At 33.3% G+C, this 12,417-nt stretch overlaps 1 protein-coding gene across 1 annotated transcript; it reads right to left on the minus strand.

The window, feature by feature from the left end:
- Positions 1-6,228: 6,228 nt before the first annotated feature.
- LOC131037112 (uncharacterized) lies at positions 6,229-9,686 on the minus strand. The gene is made up of 6 exons (XM_057969149.2): positions 9,044-9,686; positions 8,040-8,922; positions 7,825-7,943; positions 7,036-7,720; positions 6,827-6,945; positions 6,229-6,700 (listed from the first exon to the last, which is right to left on the minus strand). The coding sequence occupies exons 1-6, from the start codon at positions 9,583-9,585 to the stop codon at positions 6,277-6,279; spliced, it is 2,772 nt and encodes a 923-aa protein (XP_057825132.2). The 5' UTR covers positions 9,586-9,686; the 3' UTR covers positions 6,229-6,276.
- Positions 9,687-12,417: the final 2,731 nt, after the last annotated feature.

The raw sequence follows: 12,417 nt of genomic DNA on the forward strand, positions 1-12,417 counted from the left end.
TGTCCTCCATTTGCCTCTTTGATGATCTCCGCAGTATCTCCAAACTGGTGTCATGCCATTCCTGTATATACCGGTTGTCTACATATACGGGTTAGACACCTTTAAAACTGATTGGACTTCTTTATACATATAATACCGGTTTGTAGTACTAAGACTTAGGAGTAGTACCGGTTTGTCTTAACTAAGATGACTATGATAATGTGAACATATGTGTGTGTATACATGTGCCATCAATGACAACACATGAAGTCATCCATTACAAAACTCATCATCAAGCCAACAAGACTATGAGGAAGCAGAGAGAAGGATGAAAGGAAAAGCCAAGATCATATCTTGGGACAAGATGATTGTAAAACTTAAAGGTAAATTTCTTCCTAGAGACTATGAAGTACAGTTGTTTAAGAAATTGCAAAGTTTAAAACAGAGGGATTTAGATGTGAAGGCATATACTGATGAGTTTAATAAGTTGAGTATAAGAGTAGGAAGGGATGAAGATGAAGTTGAAAAGGTGGCTAGGTACCTTGGTGGTCTTAGATTCAATATTTAGGATGAATTGGTTATTGGTAACCCAAGAATTGTGGAAGAGAGTTTTCAATTGGCTATCGGGGTGGAGGAGAAGATAAAGAGGAGACAAGAGAAGTCTACCAAAGGAAAAGGCAACAATGCAAGAGGAAAAGGAAATTTCTCTACAAGAAAAGAGTATCATGAGGATCAAGAAGAATCAAGTAAAGGTAAGGAACAAGGTGTTGATACAAGAGGTGGCTTTAGAGGTTCAAGAGGCAGATTTGGAGGAGGAAGAAACTCAAATGTCTTTATAGGTAGAAGTTACATTTTTTTATTTTATCTACAATCAAGGAATTTTGTGGTATGGGTTGATGGTATACACGTGTTCATCACATACCTATTCACTGCCACACCAATATGCATAATTGAATGTGCATTTACTATGAAATTACTTCCCCTTTCTCATCTATTAGTAAATGTTTACAATTAGGTTGGACTCTTTTCACGTTTATTTTGGTATCATTTTAGTCCTCTCTAACCCCATTGTGTGCATATGTCAGGGTTGGGCTTTAATACCACACACTAGTCCTTTCGCTTAACATCTATTTTTTGTGTTCTATTCAAATAAAGGTCATCATTAATATTCATATTCCAACACTATTCCTAGACGAATGTTTCACCATATGCAACAAATGAGTTTCAATCCAAAGCAAGTTTTAATTGTACCATACTCCTCACTTGTGCCAAAGTGGGAGTTTCCAAACATGGTATGTGCATCCATCACAACATAATGGAAGGGAAATTACTATCATATATTACAGTTTGGGTCATTCCCTTGTTGATGAAATCCAAGATAGGCTTGCTCAAAGAAGAAAAAAAGTGAATTATATTTATCTCCAAGATTTCCTCAAGTTATGAAAAGAGAGAATACATAACCACACTTTGGGATGATTCAAGGAAAACCACACAAGTTAATTTTAACCATTAAATTTTTTTATTAAAAAATATATGGTCATTTTAACCCTTAAACAAATGTTTATATAAACACACAAGAAAGGATTTTGATAATGGCTCTTATTTTTTAAGCAAACCTAAATTCCACTTATAAGTAGTTTAATGGTTTAGGTCTTTGCCAATCAAACCTGTAGGTTACTAGGAAAATAATTAATATTATCAAATTTGCAAGATAAAAATGAATAAAATAAAATAATTAAGATTAATTCTATTTAAAAAATATAGATTGCATAGGAACCAACACACAAGGCATGCATGTGACCCTAAAACCACAAGTAAAAAAATAGAGAATAGAGACACACAAATAAGTTATAAAAGACATAGATGCCACAAGAGATGAAGAAATATTATAGGATAGGCACAAATGCCACAAAGAATGCAAAACCATCATAGGAAAAGAATAATTACTATATAGTAGACCGTGTTGTCTACACTTAAAGATCCTTAAATATCTAAACATGAAGTCTATCTTGTAAAATCACCTAGTGTTCTATAAAGAAAAGGTAGTATGAATTTCAAGCACAAAAAATTAAAAAATCAAGAAGGACAAAAGTAAAAAATATTCAAAGATAAATAGAAATAAAATATAATTGGGTGGATTCACAATACTGGTTCCCACTTTTTGACCAACTTTGGCACTTATATGAATATTTTGACAAAAACCTTTACTTTCCGACACCTATAACTTTTAAACCGTTAATAATTTGAAGATGATATAAACTAGTGATTTTTAACATCTTGTTTGTAGATTCTAAATATTTTTTTTTCAAATTTGTTTGAATAAAATTTTATTGATTTTTCCATCTCCCTCAAAAAGTAGTTTTTTACAGCAAACAACATTTTTTAAGAGTGATGTGTATCCCGAAACACATAATTTTTTTCTATAAATGATAAAAACTTAATTATTTTGAATTTTGGTTTGTAATATCAATAGCCAGGGCATGCAATTGGTTTGATAGTGATATGTTGAATATTTTTCATTTTATTAAGTTTTGAAGTTTGACTAATTATAATTTAAATATAGGCGTATGTTTGAACACATAACTTGTTCTATATATATCAAAATTAAATTTTATTTTATTTTGTTAGAAAGAAAACATCAATACCTAGTGCATAGATATTTTTTAGATTTTTTTTGAATTAGTTTACTATTTTTCCCAATGCATTGAACAAATAAGTTCATGTTCGGTGAAAAACCTACATTCATAAGAAATAAAATAAAAATATATTAATGAAATTAAATATATTAAAAGTTATACTATTTGGAAATCTTATAATAAGGACTAAATACTTAAAAAAAAAAACTTTTAAATGAATTAATTTGACCCCCCAAAAGCTAATGTAAAATTGGGTTTTTATCAACATTTGATAGATGCAAAGGAGACTCCATTGCAAGTGTGATTTAGAAGTAGAGAGGTTTTATCCAATAAATTTTAATCTAAGAGCCTTTGATTTAACTCTCTTCAATTAATTACTTAAAATGGGACCTCTTAAAGCTTAAATCATTATATTTTTTAAAAAATGTATGATTTCAGCAAAAATCAGGACGTACCAAAAAGTGGGAACCAGCTTTGTGAGTTCACCCAATTAATTAGAATAAATCGGTGTTGTGAGAAATGTAGAGGTACCATAAGGAGGCATAGTGCCAAGGGAAATACATAAGTGCTACACAAAATTTTATCTATACTAAAAGAACACACAAACATCTAGACATGAAATTCATCTCTTAAAATCACTCTAAATTTTGTTAAGGATAAACATTAATGCCATTATGGAAGGAAGATTTCATAGGCACCACAAGTACATGTATTATCTATATAGATGCCATAGTTTATGCACAAGAACCGCAAAACATGTTTTCTATGTCAAATGGTGGAAATAAGTATTATGCATAGATGCCATAATGCAAGACAAAAATATTGCATACTTATAACATATCCACAAATTAAAAAACCCTAAAAAAATCCATAAAAAGAGGCTACAAGAATAAAGATAAGTATTAGGACAAGGGTCCAACCAAGCTTGCTAGAAATATGGACATCAAATTTGATCTAAAATGGGAGAATTAGATCCTAAAACAAGCAATGAGATTCACACACTCCATTTGGAGAAAAGGAGGAATTTAGAATGACAATGCAAATTAAATAAATAAGAACATAATATTTCCATTTGATATTTGTGGTGTAATTCGAATATTGAAGGATTATAATGTGGGTGCTCTCTACTTTAATGTTACTCAATTTGATAACATGTAAGTACTATTAATGCTGAATAAAATTTTCCTTTTGTAAGCCTTATTAAATAAAATATTCAAGTTAGGTATGGAGGGCTCAAGAGTTGGATGAAATCAAGGGCTAATATTTCTCTACATGGATATGCATCCTATCCTCTGAAGAAGTGGAAGCAGGTGTGGAATATGCTTGATCAATGGATGAAATATCATTAAAATGCAAGATGGAAGGAGATATGAGAAATAAGGAATGGATGGAGGAGATAATTGGAGGGTGGATATATATTGAGAGATGAAATAGAGGACCAAGATTCCTCCATGTTGCATGCTCACATATGTGTGAGAAAGGAGTAGGGATAGGAGGTTTGAGGAGACATACATGAATATGGAGGATCCAAATTTTCTCCTTAAATTTGAAATGGATGGTGGATATTAGGGACAAAGTCATGGTATTTAGCACAATATGAGGTGTAATTTCATATTAGAATAATATGCTACAAGTTATTTAATTAGCCTAATCAATTAAAAAATCATGCATTATTTAATTGATTAGCTGGAGGATTTTGGGACCATAGTTAATTAACTATGTGGATGTAACTAGTTATTATTAGGGATATGAAAAGGGATTAATTACTTTTGATTAGTTTAATAAAAATAAATACTTTGAATTAATTACTCCATAATAAAGTATAGTTAATTTGGCATCAATTTTAGCCAAATTAATTAATTAATGGGAAATTAATTTCATAAATACGTGGTAGTAGATTTGGTGTGCCTATGGGAGACATGAGCTATCCAAGGTGAATTAAATAGAGTTTCACAACTATGTGCATGGGTGATGCATAAAGAGGTCCATGCAGGCTAGATGTAGGATGAGATTATGCACAACAAAATAGAGGGTCGTGCAAGAAATATGAAGATAACATTTATTAAAGGTGAGAGGTAGTAGAGAAGAAAACCAAGCAATGTGGAAGAAGGAAGAGAGAAAAATGAGAGAGTAAGCATGAATCCAAGGAATAGAGAAATGTATATTAAAAATAGGGGAAGCTCTGAACCTTTGTTGCATTTTTTGAAATCAAGAGTAACAAATATGGACCTATATTTTAGTTATTGTAATAGAAAGAAAAAAATTCAGTTTATCCTCCAATGTTTTATGTGTGACACACGTCTATGTGCATAAGGTCTTAGGTTTCATATATATTTTTTTGTCTTTCTTGTGAATCATTTATTGAGAGTGTGATACTGTGTATGTGTTGTAGTCCTTAGGGATTGGGTCATGTGAGTCACTTCTCATCCTCCTAGAACAAAGGAAAAATCTCATTATTTCATATTATTGTTTGTGATTTGTTAGGCTACTTGATGGGAAACCTATACATTTAGGTCTCCTACCAAGATGATTTCTACTATACTACAACCAACTCAAAGTTCTAAGTAAATTTCAAGAATAAAATATTTTAGATGTTCTAGTTTTCTCAAATTTGTCATTCATCTATACTAACATCATGCAAGGACAAATAATTTGCAAAACTTAGGAGCTCATTCAGCACTATGGATTTATAAAATTGTAGACATTAAACGATTAGAAAATCATGCTACTTATTAGGATCTTTGGGTTTTTATAGAGATATACACTATCATCTTCATTAAAGTTTAACATGGTTCTAATATACTTAAGATGATCATTCCTTGCTATTATGAGATTTTAAAGGTTGGGACAATAGTCTTTAGTTATTGATATCCTTGACACTATGAAATTTATATGTATTTCCTCAATTATATTTATATGCCACATGGATTTAATTAAATATTTTAAGGTTTGACTTCTTAATTAAATATTTATATGCCACTAGTAGGAACCTTCCTTAAATGGGTAACATAAACAAATAGCTCTCTCAACCATTTTTTATTTACGATTTGATGAAGTAATTTGTCCAATTTCTTTATGGGTATCCCAGCAAGCTGATTACTATCAAACTCCAAACAACTCAAAGTTAAAGTAAATTTCAAGGATAAAATGTTTTAGGCCTTCTAGTTTTTCAATTTTTTCGTGCACTCATCTATAAGATTATCATGCAAAAATAAAGAATTTGTAAAACCTTGAAGCCTAGTTAACTCTATACATTCATACAACTACAGAAATAATTCATTATCATCACTACTTATTAGACTCTTTATCTTATTATAAAACAATAAAACTATCATCTTCATTCAAGTTAGCATGGTTATGGTATAATTTAGATGATCATTCCTCACTATCAAGAGAATTTCAAGGTTTAGATAGTAGCATGTAGTTATGGATTTCCTTGACAATTGTATGAAAACTATGTATATTTCCTCAATCATAATTATAAAGCACATATACAAAACTTTAAGACAATAGTGACGAGAAACATAAGACGCCAAAACTAAAGAAATGCACTATCCGACATATTTAAATTGATTTCTCCTTGGATAAAGTTAATTTTGAGTTTTATTATTAGATTAACATAACTTCCATACAGAAACAGGAGAATCTACTGAACTCGCAGCTATTTAGGTGTGATTCTAACTCCATCTAAGAAAATACCACTTTTTGTGAAGTTGCTGTTCTCATTTTTCATTAACACATCAATCACTCTTGCCCGACCGCTACCATCTTCTTTCAAAAAGAATTCGCCCACGACAAACTCCATCCATCCATTTTGTGCATATTTCACAGGGGTTTTATTAAATCCCCCATGACTTTCAACTGGTTTCTCCAAGTCATCCAAAAATCGAGCTGACTGTATCAAATTCCCCTCGATTGTTTCGAGAGAAAACTCAAATGGCGACAGCTGAGAGTGCATTCTAGTTTTATCAATCTTAAGAAGAAGTGCCACGGTGTACTCTGTATTTGGAGACAAGAGCGTACATTCTATCCGCGCATACACCTTGGAATACCACTCTTGAATTAACTCTTTTACTTGTCCGAAACTGAAAAGGCGAAAAGACATATTAAAAAAAATAAAATTAACGATTTATTTCATAAGTATGATTGAAGAAAAACAGTTGTTTCAAAAGAGATAATGGCAGGGCAGCTGCATCTGTTAAACCGCTAACCTGGACTCCTCTGTTGGTACCCACCGCCATTTCTCAATGTCATTACCATGTGTGATGCCCATAGAACTTGCAGACGCCTTCAAGCCTATTGTCCCCGTCGATTTATCCAGCCAAACGATCTGTATTGATCGAAAAAAATGAAATAAATACCAGTCGATTCAACACAAGGAAAAACAAACAAGGAAGATCGGATCGCTCATGCATATTACCTGCTTTCCCTTTTCTATCTCGATTGAATTGCAAAGGGCCAAATAGATTTCTTCAATTGACGAGTAGTCCTTGTGTATGACGGCCCTGGAAAGGATTTTATGGTAATTTGGAGGAAGTTTACTCTCCCACTTGATGTCGGATGCACTAGCATAAGAATTCGCAATCTTAACGACCTTTGATGTTGGACAGTGATTCCCCATATGGGCTGCGCTCTCGTCCATGGATTTTTTGTAGACCTGTTCTCCAGACTTGTTGATAGTCTTAGGTGCGATCTTAAGTCCATCTAAGAAAATACCACTTTTTGAGAAGTTGCAGTTCTGATTTTTCATAAACACATCAACCACTCTTGCCTGCCTGCTGCCATCATCTTCTTTCAGAAAGAACTCGCCCACAACAAACTCCATCCATCCATCCTCTGCATTTATCAGAGGGGTCATACTAAATTCCCCATGACTTTCAACTGATCTCTCTAAGTCGTCCAGAAATCGAGCCGATTGTATCAAATTCCCTTCGATTGTCTGCAGACAAAACTCAAATGGCGATTGGTGAGAATGTACTCTACTCTGATCAATCTTAACAACAAATGCCACCGTGTACTCTGTATTCGGAGACAAGAGCGTGCATTCAAACCGGTGATACACGTGGAAAAACCACACTTCAATCAACTCTTTTACTTGACCGAATCTGTATTGGGTAAAAATGCATATTGAAAAATTAAGTATATGACAGAGAGAAAAAATAAAGTTTTAAACTATTTTGCTTCTGAGAAAAGAGTTGATACCACTAACCTGGACTCATCTGTTGATACCCACTGCCAATACCTATCGTCATCACCATGTTTGATGGTCAAAGAACGCGCAGACGTGTTCAAGCCTATTTTTCCCGTGGATTGATCCAGCCAAATGCTCTGTATGGTTCGGAAAAGCCAAATAAATAACAGTCGATTCATGACAAGGAAAAACAGACAAAGAAAGATGGGATTGCTAATGCATAATTCTATTACCTGGTTCCCCTCTTCTATCTGAATTGAATTGCAAAGCGCATCATAGATATCTTCCTTAAACCAGTAGCGCTTGTGTGGGATAGCCCTGGAAAGGATTTTATGGTAAAGCGGAGGAAGCTTTCTTTCCCACTCGATGTCGTCCATGGACTTTTTGTAGACCTCTTCTCCATGCTCCTTGAGGGACAAGGGTAAACCCCTGCATTCAATCAAATACTCTCGAACTAGATCTTCATATCCTTCTTTAGGATGAGGCTCTAAAAAGGCATGCTGACAGAGAAGGTGTTCGGCATGAGACTCATCCAGTCCTTTCATTTCATAGATGGCATTGGAGGGGATCCCCCACTTTGTAAGGACTTTCAGCTCACGGGATGTAACAATGATCAAACTGGGAGATCCAAGGAGATCCCTTGGACTTTTTGGCAACAAAGCATCTAATTGGTCTCCATGACTAACGTCATCCAAGACGATGAGTACAGATGAAGATTTCAGGCGGCTTCCCAAAATCACTTTACCTTCTTCTATGTTGTCAAAAAACGAGTCTTGGTTTTTGAAACCAATGTCCATCAGAAGCTTTTTCTGCTTCTTGTGGATGATCCTTTGGCTTGCAGCATCCCGCACATTAAATATAAAACTGGTGTGTCGAAACGAGGAGCATTTCTGGTTGTATAGTTCCTTTGCTAGAGTGGTTTTACCCACTCCCTCCACTCCCACGATCCCCACAATCTGTACTTTGCTCTCACTCTGGGCAGACATAACAATATATCTTTCCAATTCTTGTACCATGGAATCCAGTCCGACAGGATGTTTGGCAACGTCTAGTGGCGCTTTCCCCGTCGTCTTGAGTACTATATTTGCAATTTCCTTTAACACCTCCCCCTCGTCACTAAACAATGCTCACTTTAGTGTGAGGGAAAAAAATTATACTAAACAAAATTTAAGCGGATATAAGTCTATAAATAAGAAAACAGTCCGCACGCATGATATGTAAAAACAATGATACTCACAAATTATCCGTAACCACGCAACCCGAATGCATAGAGATGGTTTCCAGTGCCATTTTCCATTCTTTGAGCTTTACTGAGGTGTATCTACCTTTCTCTTCATAATCAGAAAATGCGGGAGCATATTCTCCTTTTCCTTGAGCCACCCAGCGCAGATCAGAAGGATCAACATGATAGAAGACCGGAATGATTTTGGCTTTAGTTTTGAGCATAAAGGAAAGCTCTGCCAGACACCATGGAGATCGTGCATAGTTGGGTGAAAATATCGCAATGTGAACAGAAACACTACGCATTGCCTCCTCAATTTCCGTGGGAATTATATCACCGTTTTCAATGCCGTGCTTATCAAGGAAGACACGCAGTCCGGTGCGATCAAGTGTATTAAAAATGCTGGCGGCAAAGGTATGTTTGACGTCTTTTCCATAATGGTTAATAAAGACATCCCAGGGCTTAGAGGAAGATGCAGATGGATATGCCTGGGAAACCCCCTCAAAAGCTGTTCCGAACTCGGTAGATGTGGAAGAAGAAGAAGAAGTGGATGCCATGGCAATCTAACGGACACAGGCGTTCGATTGGAGGGAACAGATCGATATATGAATCTGTCTATGGAGACATCAGATTAGAATTCAATTTACAGATCGAAATGAATAAAATGGAGGCGGACTTTAGATTGGAGAGAACAGATGTGTAAAAGCAACTTCTTATCATGAATGAAAGTTGTGGAGAAATTAATTGATTATTTCAACAATGAAACCACGTGAAGGATTTGATGGCACTGGCTACGCAGCGGACAAAATGGCCCGCTCCATGCCATGCCCCATGTGAGGTCCAATCAAACTGACCATGCCATCTCCAGTGCTTTCGGACATTTTTCATTTTTTTTGCATTAAGTTATAGTTTGCATTTTTCATTTTTCATTTTTCATTTTTTTTGATAAGTTATGTATAAGTTATAGTTTGCATTTTTCATTTTTCATTATACATAACTTAGTGCTTTCGGACATTTTTCATTATACATAACTTAGTGCTTTCGGACATTTTTCATTTTTTTAAAAATTTAAGCAATAAGTTATAGTTTGCATTAAATTTTTACTTATGTGCAATTTTTACTTATGTATCATATATTATATGTTTAATGTGTCATTCTTTAAATAAAAAGTTAATTTAAAAACATTCAAAGAAAATATACTAAGTAAATATTGAACTTTAGATACTTATTATAAAAAATTATTAAAAAAATCAAAATAAAATTATTAAAAGAATTAAAATAAATTAAGAAGATGCTTCTCATGGTAGAATTTTTTACATGAAGAAAAAGGAAATTGGATTTGATTTAACGGAGGGATTGATTTTGTCGGCATAATCTTGAGTGGGATGAATAATATAAGAAAGATGCTTCCTTGATGGGATGCCTACCTACTCAAGACTTTGATATTAAACTTAATACTAATGAGAGAATCTCCCTATAGAACATGTTAAAATAATTTTCAACTAATAAATATAAAATCATTTCTAAAGTCACCTTGATGGGATGCCTACCTACTCAAGACTTTGATATTAAACTTAATACTAATGAGAGAATTTCCCTATAGAACATGTTAAAATAATTTTCAACTAATAAATATAAAATCATTTCTAAAGTCATCTTGATGGAATGCCTACCTACTCGAAACTTGACACTAATGAGAACATCTCCCTATAAAATGTGTTAAAATGATTTAGACAGAATAATTTTTAAAGTCACCTTGATGGATGCCTACCTACTCAAGACTTTTCATGGAAATTTAGAAATTAAAAATAAAGATGAAATGCCAAAAAGATAATGATATATGTGAAAAAAAAATCATATATACAGATCCAATTTCTTTTTTAATCACTTATACCCCTCACCATGTCCCCAAACCAAATCAAATCTCATCGAATCAAATCATTCCTCTACCTACTCAAAGCATTTTGGATTTAATCCCTTTAATTTGTCAACGGAAGGACTGGAGCCACTTTACTCTCTGTACAGGTCAAGGATTGTGTAATTTCCAAGCAATTTCCTTCTTGGACTCAACTTACCTCTTTACAAAACTGCGCTTACTTAATTTCCCATCATTTTCCTTCCGACATCCACATCCCACTGAGCACAGCACCGACAGAATTGGTCTCTAAACAAATTCGAATTCAATATCCTTTTCCATCTCACTAATGTAGTGATGATACTTTGCCTATATCAAGGTACTGCTTTGTGCCTTTTTAAATTTTTTTTTAATTGTTTTAAAACAATTTAAATATTAAATATTATAAACTAATACCAAATTTTTGAGCTGCATTATATATAGATAGAGGGGAAAGGGGATATAAATGGATAGAGGTGACATAATTTAAGTAAAATAGGGTCAAAATAATATACACAATGTACATAAATAGGATAAAGGATAAAAGGAAACAAATAATTGTAATAAGGATGTTGCAGGATATGTAAATTTCATTATTATAAATAATATAACAAAAAAATAAAGGTTGCATTATGTCTTGTGTAGTAACATGCATGATGTATAAACAATAAAAATGATAAAAGACTTGCACAAAACAAATCTCAAATATTACACTCAACAACCATTATATAAGGTGAAAAAACAAGTTACACACAAATATTTGCAAACAAGATCCAAAAGTACATAAGGTGTGCACAATTGTGTGGCTTTTATTCACGCCCCTCACAAAAATGTAAGTAAAGATGGGAAAACATTTAATAAATAAAATGAACATTGTTTAGAAAAAGATATGTGCAAAAATAAAATCTTTTATTTGATGCAAAATTTATTAAACCCCAAGATGCTACTAATCAAACCCCCTAAGTAACAATTTTTTAAAGTATATTTATGAAATTAAGATATGCATGGGATGCCTAGATCTCCTTGTGTAGAATGACAAACTTGATATTTTGTATATTCTCCCAAGTAGGAAAACCATGTCATCTAGTGAAAAACATAGTACATCCAATTTCCCAATAAAGGTCATATATTCTCCCCTAATAGGAAAACCATATCATCTAGTGCAAAACAAAGTACATCCAAATTTCCGTTAGGTTTTACCTCTAAATATGATATGTCTTTATTAGGGACCTCCTAGTGCAATCAGGTTATTTCCCTTATTAGTGAAGTCCCCGCCATTTTTTTTACCAAAAGAAGTTTTGTAATAAATCACTCAAAATAAATTAGAACAATTTTCATTTCTATTATAGCTTATTTAAGTGTAGACTTCCTTTTGGTGAAAAAAATCTTCAAGAAACTCATTGTTTTGTAACTTTTGAAGTGAATTTGTTTAAAATGTCGATTTCACAATAACTCGTTCAAAATTACTGAAAAGAGAACCTCCAATCAAGACTAT

This window comes from Cryptomeria japonica, chromosome 2 (assembly GCF_030272615.1).
Source record: "Cryptomeria japonica chromosome 2, Sugi_1.0, whole genome shotgun sequence".
Taxonomy (NCBI): Eukaryota; Viridiplantae; Streptophyta; class Pinopsida; order Cupressales; family Cupressaceae; genus Cryptomeria; species Cryptomeria japonica.

Coding starts and splice junctions, on each gene's coding strand:
- LOC131037112 (XM_057969149.2), bottom strand. CDS start 9,585: ATGGCATCCACTTCTTCTTCTTCTTCCACATCTACCGAGTTCGGAACA. Junction 8,923..9,043: donor TGCGTGGTTACGGATAATTT/GTGAGTATCATT, acceptor AGCATTGTTTAG/TGACGAGGGGGAGGTGTTAA. Junction 6,701..6,826: donor GTACCAACAGAGGAGTCCAG/GTTAGCGGTTTA, acceptor TCGCCTTTTCAG/TTTCGGACAAGTAAAAGAGT.